At 58.5% G+C, this 23,947-nt stretch overlaps 1 protein-coding gene and 1 long non-coding RNA gene across 5 annotated transcripts in view; one reads left to right on the top strand and one right to left on the bottom strand.

Annotated features, from left to right (window-relative positions):
• Window positions 1-22,104, bottom strand: part of Nfic (nuclear factor I/C) — a 34,677-nt gene extending 12,573 nt beyond the window's left edge. For 2 of the 4 annotated variants that reach the window (XM_087555999.1, XM_087556000.1), the window contains exons 1-3: window positions 21,330-22,104; window positions 11,114-11,645; window positions 672-743 (exon numbers count right to left, since the gene is read on the bottom strand). In XM_087555999.1, the coding sequence (XP_087412125.1) occupies window positions 672-743; window positions 11,114-11,645; window positions 21,330-21,575 (850 nt within the window). In that variant the 5' untranslated portion in view covers window positions 21,576-22,104. Of the gene's footprint in view, window positions 1-671; window positions 744-11,113; window positions 11,646-17,655; window positions 17,738-21,329 lie in introns of those variants that run through there. The other 2 variants (XM_087556001.1, NM_031567.1) reach the window with 2 other exon arrangements.
• LOC120093769 (uncharacterized) lies at window positions 1,682-2,675 on the top strand. The gene is made up of 2 exons (XR_015625055.1): window positions 1,682-1,948; window positions 2,473-2,675. It is a non-coding gene; the product is annotated as an uncharacterized LOC120093769 (long non-coding RNA).
• Window positions 22,105-23,947: the final 1,843 nt, after the last annotated feature.

The following is a 23,947-nucleotide window of genomic DNA, read 5'->3' as shown; positions in this document are numbered from 1 at the left end:
ACCCAGGGTCATGGCCGGGATCACAAGCCTCCTGGCACAGCCCGGCTGCAGGGCTCAGGCCTTTGCTTCTCCCTTCCGAGCCCAGCTTCTTGTGCTTCTCTGCTCTTTCCTACCCTCCCCCGAAAACCTGTGTTTGCCACAAAGGCCATGATGTAAGCAAACCGCTGTCCAATCACCAGAAATATCTAAGTAAAGGGCACCCTCCCAAAGGAAATAGGACTCTTCCCACCCTTCACCGGGGAGGGGGGGGGAAGTCTAGACACGGCTCCACCCTGGCCACGCCCCCAACCCTCACTGGAGGAGTCTAGGCGGGGCTCCACCCCTGACCATGCCTCAGCCATTCACTGGGGGAGTCTAAGCAGGGCTCCATTCCTGACCACGTCCCCAACCCTCCCTGGGAGAGTCTAGGCGGGGCTCCATCCCTGACCATGCCCCCAACCCTCACTGGGGGTAGTTTGGGCTAGGCTCCATCCTGACCACGACCTCTAACTGGGGGAATCTAGGTAGATCTCAATCCTGATCACACCCCCAGCCCTGGGGGTGGAATTCTAGGCAGGGCTCCACCCTGGTCATGCCCTTATCCCCCCCCCAATTGTTTAGACACTCCTACTATTTAGTTCAGGCTACCCTTTTAAGTCATAATCCTCCTGCCTCAGCTCTAGCTGACTCACCCAGTGTAATGGGCTTGCTGTCCTCCTGGTCTGAGCCCACTCCTGTCCGGGGACTGCTGCTCTGCTCCGCATCTGCCAAAAGAGAAAGGGACAATTATTGACACGGCAGGGACCTCTGATCCTAGCTCTGCCATTTCTGTGCTGTGTGGCCTTCGGTAAGTGACCCCTCTGGGCATCAGCTGTGATATTACATATGGTGGGACTGAAGACAATGAGAGATCCTGGAGGCCTCTGGTCCCCTTTCCTCCCTGACCCCACCCACCCCATGCTTCTATCTTGAGGAAGGGCCTCATGTAGTCCAGGCTGGCTCCAAACTCCCTTTGCAGCTAGGATGACCTTAAGCCCCTGACTCTCCTTCTTGCACTCCCCCACCTTTAGTGCTGGGGCGGCACATCTGGTGGTGGGGCTTCCTAAGAGGGGCCTAAAGGGGCCTCCAGGCTCAGTGTCAAGAATCCCCTGGCTCCTCCCCTGCACTTTCCCTCCATTTTATGTAAAAATAATTCTCTCCTTGGCAGACACTGTGACCTGCTGTGGTGTGTGTGGGGGTAGGGGTGAGGTGGGAAATGAGTGAGTGGAGGGGGAGGGGTACAACCTGACCCTGGGCCTCAGTTTCCCCTAGCAGTGGCACAAAGGATTAGCAGGACCGCCTGGCTGGAGGCTTCTGGGAGGGGTCCCAGCTCCTGTTGAATCATGTGGCTTCAGGTGGGGGGGGGGCTCGGGGGAGGGACTAAAACTCGCTGACTCTAAATCCCAAAGTCACCGTAATAAGTGGGGCCCAGAGGTCAGGGGTCGGTCCATCCACAGAATCCCTCCTAAAATTCTGAAAGTGAAGCATGGCTGCACGCATGTTAGGAAAGTACTACACACCCGGACTCTCCTCCCAGGCAGGCTCCACCCCTGGCCACACCCCTGCCCCATACTGGGGAATTCTGGGCGGGGCTTCACCTGACCACGCCCCAAGGTGGCACTGGCTGGCAGGTGTGGTTTCGTGAGTTAGCCACTGTTCCCTCACTTTCCCAGTCTGCTTTGCTCATGCGTAGCCCACGGTGTCGCCTCCCATGCGCCCCAGTTTGTTCATACAAGGTGTGGGCACTGCAGCCACGGCCATGTCCTTCCCCAGTGGTTGAGAACTCTAGTGGGAAGGACACCAGAGACCTGGGATGGTGACGGGACATCTGGGGATGCCAGAGCAGCTAATCTTCCACAGCTGTGACTCCACTGTCATCCTCAAGGCCTCTGGGGCTGTCATATGACACTGATGGGCCTGGCCATGACCGGTAAGCTAAGGATGGTCATGTGACCATACAGGCCATTCTTGCGTGGGTCCCTAAAGGTCTAAAAATGGGTGCTTGGATCTGCACTCAAGATTCGGTGAGAAAGGGGTAACACAATGCGTGGAGCACTATGCATCCAGGATTGGGAAGGAGGCCAGTGTAGCTCATCTCTGCATCCAGTCAGCTTTGCTCCTCCCTCCAGACTGAGTGCTCCTGCCAGCTGCTGGAGCAAAGCTTATCCTGGGGCCTTTGCACGGTGCTCCCTTTTTCCCAGCATGCCCTGGCACAGGCTTAGGAAGCTTGGAAATCCCCTTCCTCCTCCCACGCACATCCAGTTCAGTTCTAACCTGCTAGGGACCCTGATCCCGACCCACCTTGTGCCTGTGTCCCTGCGGTAAACCTGGCATTTGTTGTATACACACACGTCTGATACCTGCTGTATACACACTGGCCTTGTCACAGGCACCCACAACCAAACGCCAGTAGAGACCACAAGGTTCTTAATCATGGATTTTTTTTCCCTCCAGCGAATCTGCAGGAGTCACAGCATGAATGGACTGGAGGTGGATGTCACAGGCAGACAGTGACACAAACGACCACCCTCGACCCACCCACAGAAGCTAACGTCAGCCTGGCAGTGCTGTGTCACTTCGCGGAGAGCACTTGACAGTGCTTAAAACACCCGCCAATCCACTGTTGCATAAATAAAAGAGGGGGCCAAACAGATGAACATGCGGGGAGCCCTGGGCTTGTGGAGGCGGGGCTGAACTTCCCATCTGGCTGGTGCTTTCCAGCTACAGCAGGCCTGGGCCAGAGCCAACTCGTTCTCCTGGCCAAGTCCTCCCAGGGGTCCTCCCTGCCACCGACAACCCCACCCAACCGCCCCGTAGGGCCCTGGCTAATGGCCCAGACTAGCGACCCTGAAGGGACATCCTGGCCTGGTCACTCTGTGCATGTGGCTGGGGAGGCACAGGGCCGGTCGACAGGCCACATGGCCAGTGACATCACTAACTGGGCAGCCATTTCCTCGGGGTTCCAGATGCTGCCGTGGCCGGGGCAGCCATTTTGTGGCTGGGGAGGGCCAACTGGTTACAGGCAGGGATATAGTGCCAACCCCTCCCCAAGAGGGGGGGACCAGGAAAGGGATCCCCGTTTAGGACATGGTGGCCTGCTCAGCAGCCTCTGGGGATAAGCAGAAGGCGCCAAGCTGTGGCATGGGGCCAGGTGGCCATGGTGGGGTACAAGGACAGGTGGTCATGTGGGAGATGGGGCCAGGTGGCCACGGCCACCCTCGACCTGGCAGTGACACCAAGGCCCTGTCAGTCGGGTGGCTCCTGGGCTTTGAGACTGGAGGTTAAAAATACCAGGCGTACCCTGGTCCTTTCCAAAGTCAAATGTGTCACCCGCCAGAGGGAGGAGCCGAAAATAACCCGTGTTTACACTCAGCAGATTCCTGGCTTCCCCCGGCTCCCCTCTCCTGGTCAGTCCCAGGAATCTATCTGTGGCTGCAAGGAGGACAGCCAAGCCAAAGCCCCAGGACATCCAAAGTCATGCAGGGGGCAGGGGTCCTCCTCGCCTCCCCTTCCCTGTCATGTCCTCAAGAGGTTAGCAGCCTGGACTGAGAGGTTGGGGGAGACAGGCTCCAGGTCAGCAGGGCCATCTCAGACTCAGAATGACCCTCCCTGTTTGTGTCATGGCTACTCATGCTGGAGGAGGAACGCACACACCATTCTTGCAGACCCATTCACCCTCTTCCAAGGAGGGTGCTCAGTGCTCACTGCTGCATTATGGGAGGACATGAAACAGGCATTCTACAAACACTTGTAGGGCAAGGAAACTCGGAGGAAGGGTGAGTTAATGGGAACCACCAACTCTGAGTGAAAGGGGTGGGGCCAGACAAGCCCCACCCACACTGGTCTCCAAAGTGAGGGCCCAGATGGTTGACTAGGAGTTTGCTAAGCCACGCCCCTAGTCCCCTCACTGGGGGATTATAGGCGGGGCTCCACCCCTTGACCAAGCCCCTCTCAGGGGAACTCCTGAAAGGGGTGGAGGTGAGGATCTTCAGTCCAAGTCAATGCAGATGAGCAGTTGAGGCTCACCCTGGGGTTGCATAACCCAGGTAACGTCTGTGGTGCTGGTAGTGGTTGGGCGTCCACACCTGGGGAATCTAAATGATTCCTTTTCTGAAACCCTCTAAGGTTTTCCTGGAGCCTCAGTTTCCCCAGCTGTCAGAGCAGCTGAGATGTGGCTTTATTTAGCTCAGGGCCAAATTGGCAGGATCGGAGCTCGGCCCCTCCCCCATGGTCTGCCAGGTGTGTCCTGGGTTCAAGTGTGAATTCTTTTCCTCTGGCCTCCTGTCAGGTAAGCACCAAGTTGGTACCGGCTGTATTCTGGCCCTTTGGCACTCATATCTACTTTTCTAATGTATGATGGGGAAACTGAGGAAGGGCAGGGTTGGCTAAGGCTCACCTGACTTCCACCCAGTGATCCTCCACAGCAGCCACTATAGGGCGCCTGTGAGCAGAGTGGCCCCTCCCTCTCCGCCCTGGCCCGCACCTTCCTGACCCCAGCTGTGCTCCTCCCTCCGTGCCACCTTTCCCTCTTCACATCGCTTGAGTGAAACAGGCATGAGGTGGGTTATGGGAGACAGTGGTGACCCAGGGCTCCGCCTTGCCTTGAGCTCTACCAGGCTGGCCTTTGCTGGGAACCGGGACTTGAACTCAGGTTTTGGTGCTTTTGCCCGCCGTCACCTCCACACACTGATCTCCGCACTCTGCTTCCTACATGCTCCACCCTCTTAGGCGTTTTTTCTGTCGTCGCTCTTGGCTGGGTCAACAGGGCTGGGAGCAGCGCCTTGCACATAGTAGGTGTTTAATAGTTGCTCGCTGCACACTGGTTTGGCTGGCCGAGTCCAGCCTCAACCCCCTCGTACAACACAACCCACCGCCTCTCCATTGGCTGACTAGTAAGGCTGCACCTCTTACAGATGGGGAAACTGAGGCTGGAAGGGATGTCTGACCCTGTCATTGGAGGGGTAGACTGGGCCCACGGAGGAGGGCTATGGGGTGCAGTCCCGGGACGCGGCCCCTTTAAGCCCCTCCCCCACGCGGCCGGCGCCTCCTTATGTAATTGGGCCGTTGTCCTTGCATAACCCAGTTACATAAGGAAGCCTGGAACGGGCGGCTCCATCCGGCGGGGACCAGTGCGCGTGCAGGCCCTAACATCCCAGCCGGGTCAGCAGCTGCCACAGCTGGGGTTCACACCTCCCACTGGCTCCCACCCATGGACCCCATTGACTCCTACCTGCTTCCCGCCCTCCCCCTACCGTCAGATCCCACCTGAGCACCCTCCACCCCCCAACTCTTTACAACCTCTACAGCAGCCAGGAAAAATAACCAGTTTCGAATCTAGCACAGAATCTAGGTCCTATTCCCATTATTCAGAATGGGAAACTGAGTCCCAGAGAGAGTGAACTTGAAGCCCAAAGCTGCACAGCGATGACCACAGCACAGGGAGGACCCCTCAGGGCACAATGACACTCCTGCACACACACCCTCCTGTGCCCTCTGCTGCCACCTGTCTTAGCAGGGCCTAGTATGCAGTAGGCACTCAATGAATGCAACCCTTGTGGCCATACATCTAGTGACATTTTAGGCCTTGGCTCTGCAAAGAGGGACCGTTTTAATGTTCCATCTAGTTCTCTGTAAAAAAGGGGCAAGGCTGCTTCCTACAGGGTAAACTGAGGCAAAAAGGAAGGGAAGTCTCAGCCTGCTTCATTCACAATGCACACCTGTGCAACCAGAAACAGCAGGTGTCCTATAACTGCACAGAACCTGGCCCCACTGTCCCCAACCCTGGGAACCCCATGTGTCTGGGATCGGGCTAGGTCCATTGAGCCTTGGGCTTCTGTCCTGAGGCTGGCCCTTTAAGGCTGTCTGAGGCTTAGGTCTGTCCCAGAGTGACCCCCAGGGAAGGGTGTGGCCAGGAACAAGGGGCCCATTCAGTTCTGAGTGGGTGGGGGATGGGGCGGGGCAGGCCCAGGAGGGAGGGACTGGTGGGAGTGTGTTAGGAGACACTGACAGATACCTGGAGTCAGACATAAAGGGGACCCCTGCTTCTGTGCACCCCTGGAATCAGCTGAGTCTCCCTGCTCCTCACAGTAGAGCCCTTCAGACCCAAAATGGCTGACGGGCTTCTTCCTGAACACCGCAAGTCCCAAGCATGGGTTCCAATCTTCCTGAGTGTCTCTGTACCCAACCTCAGCCCTCAGGGTTCAGTGACATAAAAGTGTCATATCAGGCAGTGTAGACACTAAGCAAGCAGCACCGGAAGGTGACCCCCTGCCTCAGGCCTTCCCTCAATAGAAGTGGTACAGAATCTGTCCCAGAGCCTTCTAGAACCTGGGACTCTGCAAGTTCCCAGCCTTATGATGGGCTTCTGTAGAGCTCAAGAACCACCCTCAGCTAAGTAGCATGTTTGAATCTAGCCTGGGCTACATAAGACCCAGTCTTGAAATCCAAACAAGACCAGCTGGAAGGGCACTGGCTCGTTCTCTGGGCCTCAGTTTCCCAGACTCAGGACACCTCATGTCTCCAAGAGTCCTGTCCATCATCACACAGCAAAGTCCCACCCACTCTGACTTCAGGCCCAGGCAGCGGGAAGGGTAGTGGGGCTGCTGTCTGAGGGAACGCAGATGTCCTGAGCTGCCCCCAGCCAGTCCCGGGCGTAGAGCCAGGGCACCAACTGTGTTGCACACAGGTGCAGGGGGGTATCGTCCACTGCTGAGCCCCAGAACACGGGTGCCCCAGGGTGACCCCTTCTCCCACACTCTGAGCACACGAGTTGCCATAGGGACGGTGGCACTTGATACCTTTCTGCACTTTAGCAGAGGAAATGGTAGAGACCAGAGATGTTCGAGTTTCCCAGGGTTACACAGACTGCAGGGTGGAACAACAGGCTCCTGGGCCCCTTACCAGCCCGCATCGAACTCCATCCCCTCCCCACACCCCTCACAGGCCTGGACCCTGGAGAAGCCTACAGCAAGCAAGCCACTTGTCCAGGACCACAGTGTCACCAAGTGACACCATGGCTGACCACCTACCAGACATGCATGACCATAGAGCCCCTAGGCCCCTGATGGGGAAACAGGCTTGAGGATGTTGAGCACACAGTGGGCCCTTGCTCACCTCTGGGGACTGTAAGGTCCGAGGATCTAGAAGGAAGTGGGCCAGCCTGGGCTGCACAGTGAGCCTGCTATTTTTTTTTTTTCTTCTTTTTTTCAGAGCTGGGGACCGAACCCAGGGCCTTGCGCTTGCTAGGCAAGCGCTCTACCACTGAGCTAAATCCCAACCCCGAGCCTGGTATTTTTGAGGCAGGTTCTCACTCTGTAGCCCAAGCTGGCCCTAAAATTACAGGAGTCTTCTCGCTGCCCTGTGCCTGGTGGGTTTTGTCTTTTTTTTTTTTTTTCCAGGAGTTTCCATCTGTTATTTAGGGACTCAGCTGAAGGATCACCGCTCAAAATGAAGGTGAGGCTGGAAAAGGGGGGCGACCCCTCCCCTAAAGATGGAGCAGTGAGACTGGGGCGTGGTCAGCGTGGAGCCCCGGCTAGAATCCCCCGAAAGTTTAGCCAGGGGTATGGTCAAGGGTCCCCACCCAGAACACACACACACACACACACACACACACACACACACACACACACACACACACACACACTGAGGAGCTGGGGCGTGGTCATGACAGAGCCCTATCCAGAACTCCACAGTGAGGGGGCTGGAGGCGTGGTGAAGACAGAGTTCCGTCCAGAATCCCCCCAATGAGTAGCTGGGGTGTGGTCAGGGGTGGAGCCCCGCCTAGAATTCCTTAATGAATGGCTGGAGGCGTGGCCAGGGATGGAGACCGTTTTACCGTCCCCCCCCCCCTTGAAGGGGCGAGGCCTTCCTCAAGCCCTTTGGGGAAGGAGCCCCAAGCCTGCCCCCTGCAATTCCAGCACCGACAGGGGCAGCATGGAGCTTCCCCCCTGGCACTCGCGCGCTTACACTCCAGCTCTGGATCCTGCCATGGCAGCCACCCCGTCCCCGTGGCTGTTGGCGGGAAGCGAGTCCGGCCATGACCAGCACATGGGCACCATCTGGGCTGGCAGCTGCTGGCCTGGGCGGGCCTGGCACCCCTCCCCCCTGGCATGGTGCCTGCCCGCGCTTCGGGTTTCGCAGGCTGCCAGCGGGGCGGAGTGGGGGGGGGAGGGCGGGCTGGCAGCCACCTCTCCCGCGGCCCAGCATTCCCAGACTCCTTCCAGAAAGCAGGCCAAGTCGGGGATTCTGACTCTATTCCTCCCGCCGCTGGCCTCCTCCCCATCAGCTCTCCCGCATCTCAGTGCTCCTTCCAGGCTCCTCCCTGTTGTGCTCTGGGCTTCTGTGATCCCAGGACATTTGCCCAGGCTCTCCCTGTCTTTCTCAGGCTCCTCACCTCCTCCACTGCTCCCCAAACTTCTTCATTTTAAACAACTGACTTTGAACTCAGTATTTAGCCCAGGCTGGCCCTGAACTCCGAAATGCTGTGATGACAGGCAGTATCTGCGGTTCTGGGGACAAAACCAGTCCAACCTACCTCGCCCACCACCAATTTAAACCACTGTCACCACTGTTTCAAGTCTCATGTCAGACCTCCAGCACTGACCCTTGCGCCCCCCAAGAGGTCAACCTGAGCTCTACCACCCCAGTGTTAGCATCAAACGTGGTTGGGACAGGGGACAAGGAACTTGTGAGGCAGAAGGGGGACAAGAGACCGTGCCCTCCACTGAACTGAGAACTACTGTCTCAGAGAGAGCTGGGTCAGGCCTCAGGACCAGACTGGGGATCTAGAGCTGAGGTCTCTCGGTGACCTCGCAGGGAAGCAGGGAGGTGAGGCAGACCTCTCCAGTTCAGGTGTGTGTGTTGGGGGGTGAAGGGGTGTTGGTGGCCCTGACAAGGCCTTAGCTTTCTCCCAGACAGGACAGGTCTCCTCTTTGACCCTCTGTCTTTTCCTCTGTCAAACTGGCTTCTGCATTGCTGGCCACTGCCCAGACTCCAAAAGAGCTGCTAGGCTGGGCATGGTAGCACAATCTCAGTGGTGGTTGAGGCTGGAGACCCAAGGTGAGCTGTGTTGCGACCCAAGGTGTCCAAGAACTGATGGAGGGAGGGCAGAGCTGGGAGTTAGGGTTCTGGAATATGGTCAGGAGATTTGCTTAGGGAAAAGCATTCTGGGGCACAAAGGACACTAGGCTGAAGTCTGTGACAGTGATGGTGGCTCTGGTGTGGCCTGTGCCCACTGCATCTTGGTCCCCTCTTTTTTTTTTTTTTTGAGGGATTTCTGGCATCTTTGGGGCCTGTTTGTGAGCACCCTACTCTATAGATAAGCAAGCAAGGTACTGAGACAGAGACTGACCTGCTGGGGTCACACAGACAGCTAGTAATAGACTGGCAGACCTCGGGTCTCCCGTCTTCCAGGGACAAAGCAGGCTGAGCGGGGTGACCTGTGGGACAGTGTCCTCCTCAGGAGGCCCCGCAGAGGCTGGGCAGAGGAGAACTGGGGAGGGGAGATGCAGGGAAATTGTGCTGACACAGCAGAAAGAACCTTTGAAATTTTTATCAGCTCAACTCCAGGGAAGCAGGGGAGGGACCGGGACCTGAATGCCAATGAGCCAGGGACCCCCAGCTCGCCCGCCCCCCTCGCTTCTGTCACCTGTCTGCCACCTCTGACCCACACAGCTGGGAGCTGATGGCTGGGCAGAGGCTGAGGCCAATGGCAGTCAGAATCAGGTGAGAGCTGGGACAGCCCCTGGTTGGCCTGGTTGTATCATTGTGGCCACCTGTGACCAGGGCTGGACACTGAAGCCCAGAGAAGACACAATCCACCTATCCGGGAGCAGCCTACGCAGCCCATGCTGCCCTCCATCATTCGGATTGGTTCTTGGGCAGTGACCCACATGGGTGCCTGGGGTACACAAGTGGCTTCCAAAGCTGACCCTCAGGAAGAGCATGAGCTGTCTACCTCACAGCGATTCCCCTGCCTCTGTCCCCAAGTTCTGTTGGTCCACCCCACAACAGCTCAAGGACCCCGAGCAGCTCTCACCCACCCTGATGCCTACTTGGGGGGCCCCCAACTCAGCTAGGACCAGAAGTGGGTGGAGCCATAAGTGTCCCTACCCAAAAGTAAGGCCCCACCTTATGATGGGTGTCCCTACCTCTAGCTCCTCCTGTACAAAGTAGACCACAGTGGCATTGTCCCGTATGGCCACCCCCTGTCTGGCCACGCCCACCCCAGCTCCAAGTCAGCTTCTGGTTAGGGTTCTGGTCACAAACAGTTCTTCTCCTGCCTCAGATCTGTGGACACCATGCCCACTACCCCACACTCCCCTGGGGACACAGATTCTGGCTGGGTGGAGGCCAGCTCTTTGATGGCCATTCCTTTCTATGGATCCACACACTCGACATCTGCCTACTTCTCCCATTCCCGACAAGCATGGCTCACCGGGCTCTGCCTGGAAGCAGGACAGGTATACACAGATGCTGATCACGCCTCCCATGGTAACCCAGCCCTGCCCTTGCACCCGAAGACCTTGCTCCAGTCCCTGGAACCAGCTGGTGACTATGGCCCCACCCACGACCGTAACCCAGGACCTCCTGACTGCGCATCCAACTTGGACCCCGACCATGGTCTCACCCCTGACTACCACCATGGCCCAGATCCTGTGAGGTAACCATGGCTTAGCATCTGACTGTAACCATAACCACCATTATGATGTCCCTAACGATGATCCTGACCCCCACCATGGCTCTGAACACCCTTGACACTGACCTTGCCACCCCCCCCACGACAATCTGACCCTGACCATGGCCCCACACTGATCATGATCCCACCCACGACCACAGACATCAATTACATAGGTCTTGACTATGACCCTAAACCAGGACCTTGCCACCAACAATAATCCTGTTTCTGACTGTGACCCTGTCTGTGACCTACAGTCCTGCCCTGCCCGTGGCCCCGCCCCCGAGCAAGGCTCTGACCCCAGCCTGCCTGAACCACAGTCCTTCCCAAGCCCGCGCACGGCCCCTCCCCCATTCGTTCAGGGTATCTTTGCCTCTGCCCACAACCCTGATCCTCTCTCCGCGCTCACCACACACTCACCGCGCTCCCGCACGAAGTAGGCCAGGTACAGGTCCAGCTCCTTGACGGCCACGCCAATATGGTGCGGCTGCACACACAGCACGGGGTGCGCGCAGGCAGCGGCCTTCACCAGCCGCTCGCCGTCCGTGCTCTCCAGTGGGATACCCTTGAACAGGATGACCATGACCAGGTCCAGGCGCCATACTTTGTCAGCCTGGCGCAGGCAGTCGATGCGCCGCATCTTGCCCTTCTGGTCCGGGTTGGACAGCACACAGCCTGGTGCCTTCTTGCCTGTCACAGCCAGTACGAAGTCTTCGCGGCACTCGGGCCGGATGTCCTTGCGCAGCTTGGCCAGCAGCCGTGACGCCCACTTCTGCTTCACCTCGGCCTTTTCACCCAGCAGTTCATCCTTCACCGCGCGCTCCTCGTCCTTCGACATGCGCTTCTCGTGCTTCTTGAAGTACTTGCGCTTGCGCGCCTGCAGGTTGAACCAGGTGTAGGCGAAGGCACGCACATGCGGCAGCAGAGCCTCGATGAATGGGTGGAACTCATCCTGCGGAGAGGTGGGGAAACTGAGGCTCAGGCTGTCCCACATAGATGGGGAAACCAAAGCCTGGATAGACCTCCCACTGATGGAGAGGAGGGTCAGGAAATGAAGCCCTGGATAGCTCACTAGGACTCCCAGGAGATGACAGGGCAAGCTGAGGACCTTAGGGATACCCATGTCCTGGATAGGAAGACTGAGGTTCTAAGGACAGGGCCTATCCAGAGAGGTCACCTACAGCCAGCATTCCAGAGCAGAACTGCCCACTATGGTTCCATTAGTGACACCTCAGCCTGGGCTCAGGGAACAGCGACAGTGCAGCTGACTTATAATAAAGTTTTATTGACAGAAGGGGACGAGTGCATCAGCTCCACATGGCAGCAGACTCCTGAGGTCCCAACTGCCAGCCTCAGGTACCCCAACTGCATATGGCAGGGCCAAGCAAACAGTGGCACTCAAACCGTGCATGGGCCACAGGCCTGAGTGGAGGCAGCCCTCGGACTTCCCCTAGACCGTGGGAGCAACGTAGGGTATCCTCCCCTGTATGGGAGAAGTCATTTTGAGAACACAAGGGCCATTCCCAGTCACAAAGTGCCAGGAATTTAAGGGAAAACAGTATTTTGTTTCTGCCTCTGCTGGGAGTCAGGAGTCTGACACAGGAGTCACACATTTCCCCACAGGGACCAGCAGGGAGCACCCCAAGCTCCACTACCTGTGGCTTCCTGGGGAAACTGAGGCCAAGGCCTTGCAGAGATACCCCAGGTCCTCACAGGGCCTTGAGGAGCGGATCACTGCTCGCTAGTCTGTTTCTTTCCTGAGTTGGGGTCTCCTCTGGACCCCCAACTTACTGAGGGGCCCCCCAGGTAGCACCTGCCTGCTCGGGGATCCAGGTCCCTGAACTGCAGAGCCAGTACACCAAATGCCACCTATTACCAAACCTCTGAAAATAGCTTGTGAGCTGGAGGAGGCCAGGCCGCCCGTCCCTAGGCCAATGTCCTCTGAAGTGAGTCACTGGAACAGCTGTGGCCTGAACCGGGGGGCAGGGTGCTTCCGATGCCTGTTGAGGCTGAGGGAATAGGGAGGCTGGGCTAGCCTGGGGGACAGGAGCAGGTCCCTTCTTGGGTCTGAGTGACATGTGAGATCAGAGACCGGATGGAACCTGTCTAGGTTTACACAGCCCTCAGCCGGGCTGGGGCAGCAGACTGGGTGGAGGGTCCCCTGCCCAAGGGATACATCTGCGAGTGCAGAATCGGGTGGTGGTCAGTGAGGGAGGGGTGCTGGCATCCCAGAGTCCTGTCTCTAAATTCATTCTAAATACATTCTGAGCCCCATTTGTCACCACTCTCTAGGTTCCTCCCCCTCAGGGAGGAATGTGGTGGGTGCCCACGTCACTGATGGCCCTAGTTGGCCAGAAAGGTAAACACTAAGTAACCGGGTCACAGACTTGCTGGCTGTGCTCCCTGGGCTCTCCTGGTCAGGCAGCCCCTCTATGTCCCACAGGTTCACCCATAGTCAGGACCTTGTCACCAGACAGACAAAGGACAGGGCCAAGACTGGCATGGGCCTGACAACCCTCTGAACTCCTACATGACCCTCGATGCCCAGTTTCCAGTGCCCCAGCTAAGGATCAGCACTGGGGAGGCATTATGGAAATGGGGGGAGGGGGCTGGTAAGCAGGCCTTTCACATAGTTGGGTCTCTGGAATGGCTCTGGCTGGGCCACTCCCAACCCATCCCTCCCCCTGAATCTGGGGGTCTAGAGCTGTCAACTGCACTCCCCAAACCCACAGTCTTCCTTACAGAAGTGACTGCACAGTTCTGGGAATCTGCTCATGGACTCCCAAAATCCGAGGCGTCCTTCAAAGCTCTTCCCCATGTGGCTGGCGAGAGGCACAGGGTGCCTATTAAAACCCAAGAATTATGATCCCTTGCCCGGGATGGTGATAGTGCCCCTGCGAAAGCTCAGAGTTTAGTGGGCATCTGTGGAGAGCTCTGACAAGGGAGGGTTCATTAGTGGCATTCACTGAGCATTTACTTTCTACCAGCCTGGCACGGCCAGTGCAGAGGTTCTGGGGCAGGAGCAGAGGGAGCGAGGGACGCACAGGAAGAGTACGTCCCTAACTCCCTGTGAATCCTTCACTCAATCCTTGGTCAGATACAGGTTTTTGTTTTTTGGGTTTTTTTGAGAGAGAGAGACAGACAGACAGACAGAGACAGAGGGTCACAAACTCATGATAATCCCCCTGACTCAGATTCCTGAGTACTAAAGTCACAAGTGTATCTATTTAGCTAGTTTTTCTGAGACAGGGTCTCTTTCTATGGACCTGGCTGTCCTGGAACTCCTTGTAGACCAGGCTGGCCTCAAACTCAGAGATCCACATGCCTGTGCCTCCCGAGGGCTGGATCAAAGGTGTGTGCCATGGCCGCCCGACTGCCTGGTGGATATTTCGCTCTACTCGCCTTCTTCCAAGTCATCCCATGCACACCCCAGAAGCTCCCAGGAGCAGGTCAGACGCAAAATCAGGGCAGGAGGTAGGGCTGGGGGAGGTGACTGCCTGCAAGCATCAGGGACTGAGTTCAAATCTCGGCCTCCTGTGACAGGCTCAAGATAAGACTGACCTTGACTGAGGAGACACCTGTGGGTGACCTCTGACCTCCGCAGGCACCCAGGTGTTTGGGGGTCACCACTAGTGGTTCCCCATCTCCCACCTCAAGTCCGCATCACATAAGCGACAGGATGAAGAAAGGCTGGGAAATGCCTGTGACCTAAGCCATTGGCCACAGCAGCAGCATTTATTGGGCATATACCCGGGCCATAAGTGTGGCATCTGCGGGTGTCTGCAGGGCACATGACCCTGGCTCCCCAGTTCTGTGTGAAGTGACATACCAACAGGCATCTCCCACCAAACATTTATGGAACAGCCACTGTATGCCACTACCTGTGTCTGGTGGCATTTATTGAGCTCCTACTGTGTGTCACACCCCATGTCCAGCAAATAAAAGATCCTCCCCCGCCCCGAGAGCTGAGGTGATCACTGAGACTCTGGGCTGATGTGAGGGTACCTGGCGTGGGGGTGGGGTGAGCGTGCACGCCTGGTTGGCAGCGGGTCCCTGTGCGTTGGGGAGGGGGACTGCACAGAGGCCTGAAGGAGGGGACAGGAAGGAGGCGGGAGGCTCCCGTGTCTGATGCAGGGCGGCCGCTCCGCAGGCAGGAAGAGCTGGAGAGGGAGCAGAGGCTGTGGCGGGAGAGGCCAGAACGCTGACTCGCCAGAATCCAGCGCCCTGATTTACAGGCCTCGGCCCTGGCAGAGGCACCTTTTCTGCAGTGAGGAGGGGGTAGAAGGGATGGGGACAGGGTTGTCACTGTGAACCCTCTCAGGAACACACTGAGGTCCAAGCCCATGCCATGCTGCCCTGGGACACTTCTCACCCTCTCTGATCCCATTCCCCCCACCCCCTTGGAATGAAACCCCAAATGTCAGGTGCCCTGTGCTGGGTGCCTCAGTTTCCCCACTGCCAGGATGGCAGCAGAGAGGCAGGGCTATGGGGAGGAATGAATTGAGGAGGGAGGCCCAGGGAATCCTCTACCTCAGCCAACAGGGATTTGGCCCCAAACCCGGAATAACTAATGTGGGGCGGGAGGGCGGGAAAGAGGGAGGGGGAGGGGACGCCTCAGCTTGGGATTCACAGAAATAACGGCGGCTTCCTTCTGAGAGTGAGAGTGGCAGACGGCACAGGGGACCGACCCATAGACTCCCAGAATCCTCTCGGGCGGGCACCTGGTGCCCTGGCATGGGCACTGACAACAGGGCCAACCCCGCCCCAGGCCAGGCTCCCGGTAGGATCCGGTTGGATCAGCAAAGGAGTTATTTCAGGCTGAACCCTGGCTGTAAAATTAGCCCATTTGGGAGGGACGGTGAGGAGAGACAGAGAGACAGAGACAACGAGAGACAGGTCAAGGCAGACGACATGAGTGGTGTGGGGGGGTGGGCAGGGCGGGAGTTTGGGGGACTGCAGCGTTGCTTTTGGGGTATTTTTGAGCCCCCACAGCTGAGGCTCCTGTCCAGCCTGGGCTTGTGTGGAGCTGGGGAGACCACACTTGGGATTCAGGGGACTCTAGAGATCCCATGGGGACTCCTTCAGGATAGGAGGGGGTGACTGAGATGACAGGGGTGGGGGGATCCCAAACTCAAGGCAGCCTGTGATCCCCTCCATCTTGTGGCGCCTCTGCTCTCTCTGCTCTCATCAACTACTCTGTCCCCCCTGTCCTCCCCCACCAGGTCGACCCACACCCTCCTTAGGGGAAACTGAGACCAAGGCCACACAGTAAGTTCCCAGGGCCGAAGCCAGCACTAGGGTTGCCCCCGCCCCTAGCTCCCAGCAGCAACCTGGATGGAGGCCTCCAGAAGGCCAGGATGGGGAATTCCACGTGCCCGGGCTGCCTTCCAGCCGGCCACGTCTGCCTCAGACCTCTCAGCAGCCAGTAGTCGGCACAGAGACTTCAGTCTCCCTGGGGTCACACAGCAATTCCATCCCAACCCCAGTGCTCCGGTGGCAACCAAGCAAAGTCTGCCCTGGGCTGTGGGGTACCCCCTCCCCAAATCTCACTTGAAGTAGAAACTGAGGCCTGCAGAGGAGCAGGCATTTATCCAAGGTCATCAGGGGATCATGGGTAGGGCAGGCTAGGGTTCCCTCAGTATGAGGGCCTCCCCTGGGGATCACAGAACTGCACCTCTTACCAGCTGGAGGGACCCGCAGGAATGGGGGACCCCCCAGTATCTTGTCCCTGAAATTGTCCACCAGGGCCTTCCCTGGCAAAAACAACCCTGCCCCTCGAAAACTTCTCAGGACATCAGGCAACTGCAAATTCCCCAGCACCATACAGTTTGGAGACCACTATGGGGGGGTCTTCCCACCCAGGAAGATTGGTTTCCACTCTCTTTCAGGGGAAACTGAGGCACACAGCAAAAAAATCACGAGAGGACTGTGGAGTTGGAAAAGAAAGGCTTAGGGTTCCAGGGGGCAGACACAGCTGGGGAGGTCCTTGAAGAGGGTCCCCTAGCAGGATGGATGTGCACCCCCCACTCCCTCTCAGATGCTGGAACCCAGCAGAGGGAAGCAGTTGGGCAGGTGCTGGGCTGGCCACCTAGTCCGCAGCCCGCAGTGTCCGCCAGTCCCCTGCCGCCGCCGCCGCCGCAGCCGCCGCCTCCTCCTCCTCCTCCTCCTCCTCCTCCTCCTCCTCCTCCTCCTCCTCCTCCTCCCCCTCCTCCAGTCCTGGCCTCTGCTCCTCCCGCCAGCCGCCTGGCAGCGCCTGCTCGGCTCAATAATTCAAGAATCAATGCGGAGCTGGGGGAAGCTGAGCCAGGGAAGGGGGAACCTGCGATGGACACCCGCAAGGTTGCCCCTCCCCCCGCGCGCGCCAACTTCGCGAGCCCCTCCCCCTCCCGCGCACACGTGGGCCTGAAATGGAGGGGGGTACTGCCAGCGGGGTGGGGGCGGCCACCTGGGAAACGGAGAACTCTCGAACAAACAGCCTGGGGGTCCCGTTCCCGCACAGCTAGGGAGACCCACGGTGCAGCAGGAAACCCCAAGATCAGTTCCACGGGCGGGTGGGGGTCTTCCTGCGGACACCCACTCTCTTATCCATCTGGAGGGGACCCAAACTTCCTGGGTGCAAAAGGTGAGGGCTGTGGGGAGGACGCCAGTTCTCCCCCCCCCAATCCAGCTAAGAGGGGAGAGAGGTCTAAAAACAGCCGACTCAGATCAAAGTGGGGGTCCAGAAAATGGGGTTCCAAGTATGCAACCAGGCTTAACGAGGATGGGATCCCCAATCTCAAGAGTTGCCCGCTCCCCAGGTCCATGCCAGGAACACCCGGGCCTCGAAGGGGGTGGGTAGGAAGGACGCGCGCGCTTTTTTTTTTCCCACCCCCGCTGCGGAGGGGAGGTTCCAGACTGCAAGAATGCGGTTCCAGGTGGAGCCAGGGTGCGGGCCGGGGCCAGGCCGGGAGCGGGGTGCGTACCTGGGTCAGGCAGAGCGGGGAGGAATACATCCCGGGGCGCTGGCACCGGAGGCGCAGAGGCCGAGCGGCCGCCGAACTTACTGAGTCATTTTTGCAGCCGCCCTCCCGCTCCTCCCTCCGCCGTCCTCCCCGCCCCGCGCCGCCTCCCGCCCGCCCCCGCTCCCTCCCTGCCGCCCGCATCCAACTTTCAAAGAAATCGCCGACAGCAAACAAACAAACAAACAAACTATGGCTCCACACGTGGACCCCCGAGTCCCCTCCCTCTAGATCTATCCATCTGCCCTAGGGTACGAGGAGGGCACAGCAACCAGGTCCACGAGATGGGGCTGAGCCCCTAGCTGCCGCCCCCATTCCACCTGAGTCCCTGCAGCAGCCTGCCTCTGCCCCCATCCGTACCCAAACCCCATCTGCAAACCCACCACACCACCTGTGCCCTCAAAGTAGCCAGTGCCAGTAGGGAAGGGGGCGGCCAGGGTGGGAGGCTTTCCTTTAAATGGCCAATAAGTGGTCTGGGGTCTCCGGGGAGGGGGCTTTGTAGGACTCCTGGTCTGACACTACTGTGTGCTAAAGAGTAGAGTAGGGTGACCCTGGTCATCCAGGTCCCCAAGCTTAGGTCACTGTCCATGCTGCCCATTTCATATTTTGGGGAAACTGAGACATGGGGAAATCTCAGTCCAACCAACTAACTTACATTTCTCTTTCTTTCTTTTTCTTTCTTTTAATTATTACTGTTTTTGAGTCAGAGTCTCATGTTGCCCAAGCTGGCCTTCAACTCTCTATTGTAGCTAAAGTTGACCTTGAACTCCTGACCTCAGCCTCCTGGGAAGACAGGTATGCTGGGCCTTGTCCAGACGCAGACCACCTTTCTGAAGGAGGCGTCTGGAGGAGCCTAGATACTCCCATCCGGACTGCCAGTGTCTACCCACAAGACCAGGCCATTTTCAGTTATTTCTCTCCCAGGGGCCTAAGGGTGTAGGATGCAGGCTCAGCAGAGCAGGGGTGGGGTGTGAGGGCTGTGTGTGGGTGCTACAGGGAAGGAAGATGCTTCAGTTGTTATCACTGTAACTCCAGTGAAGCTGGGGCCCAGAGAACGAAGCCACTGGCTGGGGTGTCGGGTCCCAGGTGCCTGCCTGGCATACGGGTCACCTGGTTCATACCCCAGGAGATGACTATGACACTAACGGAAGTGTTAGCACATTGGGAGCACCCAGGAATACTGCCAAACTACATGACAGAATGGGTGTGAACCCTTGGGATGTCCAGGACACTAGGGCCAACATCTGTCAGCCCAGCACGGATGAGGAGGCAGAAGCCCGAACCCATCTTGACCACCTCCCTATACTAGGGGCAGCACACAGTAGGTTCAATGTATGCATAATGTGTGGGTGTGGCTGTATCCCAGCCAACAACCATCACAGTCACTGTGCATCAGTTTCCCCATGGGCATCTAATGTTCTGGGTTGTGGATTTGTAAGCAGACACCTGCACCCAGGTGACCATATGTCAAGGGCACAGTGGGAGGTTCAGGTGGACATTAGACTTGTACCTTAGCGGACTAGGACTCATTTGTTAAAAAAAAAATAAAGTTAGGGTGCTGGAGAGACAGCTCAGCAGTTACAGGACTTCTCTGGCAGAGGACTCGGGTTCAGCTCCCAGCACCCACGTGGCAGCTCACAACTGTGTGTGACTCCAGCTCATGGGAGCCGACAGCCCCATCTGGCCTCTGCAGGCACATGTGGGGCACACAGAAATAAATAACAAAATAAAGAGAAATACATCTAAATATAAAAATTAAAGCCAGACATGGTGGTGCATGACTTTAACCCCAGCACTCAGGTGGCAGAGGCAGGTGGGTCTCTGTGGGCTCCAGGCTAACCTGGTCTACACAGAGAGATGCTATCTAAAAATAAAGACATCTGTTGTTATTCTTACCACATGGCCACCAACACAAACCTACACCAACTGGTGTGTATCATCATGTCCAGCACAAGACAACCCAGGCCTCGGCCAGGGACAAGCAGAAATCAAATACAGCCAGGGAAAACGGGGGGGGGGGGGGAGTGGAGGACAAGGAAGGGTTGATCCCTGGGGCTGTCCACGGGCTATCCAGGCAGGGTCCCCAGGAGGGCAGAAATCGTTGTCACTAACCCAGCCCCAGCAGGGTTTGGGACAGGGTGTCTCAGACTTTGGTTCCCAACTGCTCCACACTGGCAGTGACAACTCACACCTGTCCCCAGGGGACAGTCATCCCTGCTTGAGAGGCACAGGTGCTGACCCGGCCAGAGGACTCAGCGTCTCTCTTTTTGTTTAGGTTTGCTCCATCCAGGGTCACATGTAGCCCAGGCTAGCCTTGAATTCCTCACCACCCCCTCCACACTTCCTGAGTGCTCGGAAGACAGGCAGCTTTATAAACGACTGACTATGTGCGACTGACTATTGCACGAAGGCTATTCCTGGGCTGTGGAGCAGCAGTTAGGGTTGAGCGAGAACCCTTCAGGGACAACAGAGGGGATGGGCGTAGGTGGCTATGACTTTGTATAGTTCCATAGCGTTACCTGCTCCAGAGCCAAACCCAGGTCCTTCAGCTGGCTAGATCAATGGCCACGCCCCCAGTCCCTTCACTGGGGATTCTAGGTGGGGCTCCGCCCCAAGCCACGCCCCCAGTTCCCCCCAAACAAACTTTTGAGAACGGACTAAAGTTCTGGAGTGGCTCAGTCTCTGACCCCACTCCTCCCACCCACCCTTCAGGTGTCACTACGGAGGGAGCCAACACTGCAAGCCGCACAGGGGTCACCCAGGCAGGGTGGTGATAATGGCTGAGGAGTCCGAGGGAGGCCCTTCTCGTTGCAGGGGAGAAACTGAGGCTAGGGAGGGGACCCCGAGGTGTGTGGCTGCAGGAGGGACAGGCAGGCTGTCCCTTGAGGGTAGTGACAGCCTGTGCGGGTCGGCCTGCGGGGGGTGGGGAGGCGCTGTCCCTGCCTGTGCGGCTGCCGCGCTCCCGCCTGTGTACTGCAGCGGTCGAGCACCGGGAGTAAGGGTGTCCTGCGGCCCCCCCTGTGCTCCCCTTTTCCAAACACCTCCAACGGCGTAAGAGGTCAAAGCAAAATCCGCGGCTGCCCGCTTGGCCTTGCGGGTCTATATTTAGAAAATGATATGAAAAAACTGAACTCGCGCGGGGATTCCCCTCCGGAGCAGACAAGGACGCCGAGGCGGCGGCAGCGGCGGCCCGGGGCCGGGGGCCGAGCTTCCTCCCGCACACGCGCACGCGCACCCGCAGCCGCCGAGTTGGCGCGTGCGTGGGCCTGGCCCGCGGCTGCAGCCTCTCGAGTGCGGTCCCGGGGGCTGCGGAGGGCGGCGGTGGGCGGGGCGACCGGGCGCAGCGGCCATTTTCCGCTAAGCTGCGCGCGCCGCCGCCGAGTCCCCCGACGCGGGTGGGGACTGGGAGGGGGGGACGGCGGAGACGGGGGGAGCACGGGAGCCCCGCCCCGCACACCCTACTGCCCACCTCGGGGACCCTCGCGCGCTCGGGGTCCCGGCGGCGCCCGGCCCGGCTCCGCCCCTGAGGGATCCCTTCCTCCCTCCCTCTTCCCAGAAACCGCAGCTCCCCCTGATCCCACGCGCGGCGCCCCGGGAAAGTCCCCCCGCGCGGAGTGGGAGCGGGGGCGGAGACGTACCATGGCGCTGTGCGGCGAGGCGACGGCCGGCGGGGAGGCGCGTGGGGAGGCGCGTGGGGAGGCGCGTGGGGAGCTGCCCGCCCCGCCCGCGGACCCTCCCCCGGCCCGCCCCCCGCCGACTCTCCCCCCCCAGCCCGCGCTCCGGCCGGTCCTCGGCTGCAGACCGAGGCTGCCGCTGCTCCGGTGTCCGCGCCTGCATCCCCAGCGGCGAGTCCGCCTCCCGCGGGCGCGCGCTCGCTCGTGCATGCTTGCGGTCGCGGACACGCGTGCAGGCGACACCGGGTCGCGCACGGCTCAGCGCGCCAGACAAGAGCCTCCAGGCCGTGGAGGGGAGTCCGCACGCCAGGAGTGACAGGTGCCACGCGACAGGCTCGGCTCCGGCCAGGTGTCCCCATCTCCCGGGGAGTGGGGAGCGCCGCAGTCCCCACCCTTCCACCGCGCCTTCCCGGGCGTCCGCTTTGGGAGTCTCTGCCATCCTCCTCTGTCCTTCACCCGGGCCCAGGTCGTAGCCAGAAACCTTGACCTAGAATTTGAGGGACAGTTGAGGGTGGGTGCCCAGTGCGCTCTCGTGCACGCCCGTTCACTTTCCCTCACCTCTTCATCCGGTAAGATTCCCCCTAGTCCTGGCCTTTACTCTCTACCCACATCCCCGTTGTTCCTGTAACCGAATCCACGGAGTTCAGAGAGGGTGGTTCACCTCCCTGAGGTGGAACAGCACGGAGAAGTCGGCAGCAGACTGCAGGCTCTGCCATCTCCAGGGCGGTAGCGGGTGCCCAGGATGGGCGGGGCACTTCTCAAACTAACGGCGCGGAGCGCCAGGCTAAGAGCCGCCCCCTCCTCTTTTCACCTCTAATTCTCTGTTAATCCAGCATGGTCTCCACTCTGGGGTGAACGGGAGAACAGAGAAGAACGGTTGGAGGGGCAGCCAGGCAGGGATGAAGCCGGAGGGTGGCAGGCTCCAGAGCAGCCCGGGCAGATGCTCAGACCATGGTGGTGGGGAGGAGTGTGAGTTAGGACCAGCCAAGGCCTGGTCACACATTAACTCCAGGGCCACTCATGTTTTTGTTGTTCTGTAAAAGCCACAGAGTAAACATTTTCAGGCCTGAGATAGGAGTCGCGTGTTACTTTCTCAACTCTGTCTCAGTGGTGACACATGCCTGTCATCCCAGCACCGCCTAGCCCGGGAAGGCTGAGGCAGGAGATTAGTTTGCCTGTTCAAAGCCAGCCTGGACTACCAAGCGAGTTCTGGGTCTGTTCTGTCTTTATTTCTGTTTCATGAATGAAGGGGAGCACTGGGTGAGATGATGGCTCCAAAGTCACCTAGCGAATACCTTCGAAGTCTGGGTTTGAACTTGGGTAGACCCAGTGAACTTTGACCCACAGTGAGTTTGGTCGATCTTTATAGCCAAAAGAAAAGACAACGAATGTGAAAGGCCAAACTCTTTACAGTGGTTTTTTTTAACTGCGCATGCGCTGGGCAAGGATTTTTTTTTTCCCCCCACCCCACCCCCAGCCGCACTCCTGCCTTCTCTGTTGACTTTGAATTATGGGGACAAGTTCGGATCATATAGTCCAGGCTAGCCCACTCACTGTGTAGGCAAAGCTGATCTTCAATTGAAGAACCTTCTGCCTGGGCCTCAAGGCTGGGGTGTCAAGTGTGAGACACCGCGTGAATATGTGTCTCGGGTGGGTGGATGAGCTATCACCACCTGCGTCCCCTACCTGTGGCATCGCGACTCCCGCAGCCTCAGCTGACCCTGCAGTTATGGGCAAGGGCCCCTGGGGCATGGGCTGGTGCCATCAGACCCATTTCACAGACCGGAAAGGAGAGCTGCAGGTGCCGGGCCTCGGAGGAATATTTCCCGCGTGGCAGCAGCAGGTATTGGCTGCGAAGGGAGACCAGGCTCCGGGGTCACGTGTCTGTCACCCCAGCCTGAAGGATACGGAGCTCAGGGTCATCCTTGGCTACATAGTTGGAGGTCAGCCTGGGAAAAGTGATTCATAAATCAAAAGTGTGAGAATGAATGGATATGAACCAGGCACAGATGTCTGTCTACAGCGGGGATGGAGGGTTGGGGGTGGGAGGTGGGCTGAGCCTTACACGTGTGCTGCGGACGAGCCCCGCCCACTGCCTATCACTTGGGGGCGTGACCAGATGCCTCAGAACAGTCTATTGGCTGGGGTCCTTCTGTCAAGGTTTCTGATTGGCCAGACTGCAGCTCCGCCGTGTCTGACTAGCCGCCGGCGGCAGCTGCCCCTGACGCAGGCGATTCCATGTTTATTTTTGGCATTGCCCTCAGCTGCGCTTGTCTCTACTGTGTGACCCCGGGATTCACCCTTGTGGTCTCTGAGCCTCCCTGAGTGGGAGCTTGGGCGGACTGTGCGCTATAGGTGGGAAGGGTTGATCAAGTAATTCAAGCACCACTGCTTCTCTTTCAGATAGGGAAACTGAGGCTGGGTGGACTCCAGTGCTCAGTCTGCTCAGTGTGCAGGCAGATCACTCTGGCTTGCACATGGAGACTGGGCAGACCCCACACCCCCGAGGCCTTTTTGACCTCCTTTGTGAGACTCCCCCCATCCCTTTTCTGGAATTTTCCAAACTTCTGGGAAACTAGAAG

This window comes from Rattus norvegicus, chromosome 7 (genome assembly GCF_021556685.1).
Source record: "Rattus norvegicus strain SHRSP/BbbUtx chromosome 7, alternate assembly SHRSP_T2T, whole genome shotgun sequence".
NCBI lineage: Eukaryota > Metazoa > Chordata > Mammalia > Rodentia > Muridae > Rattus > Rattus norvegicus.
Note: the sequence above shows the minus strand (reverse complement) of the source record. Positions and strands in the feature narration are given on the sequence as shown.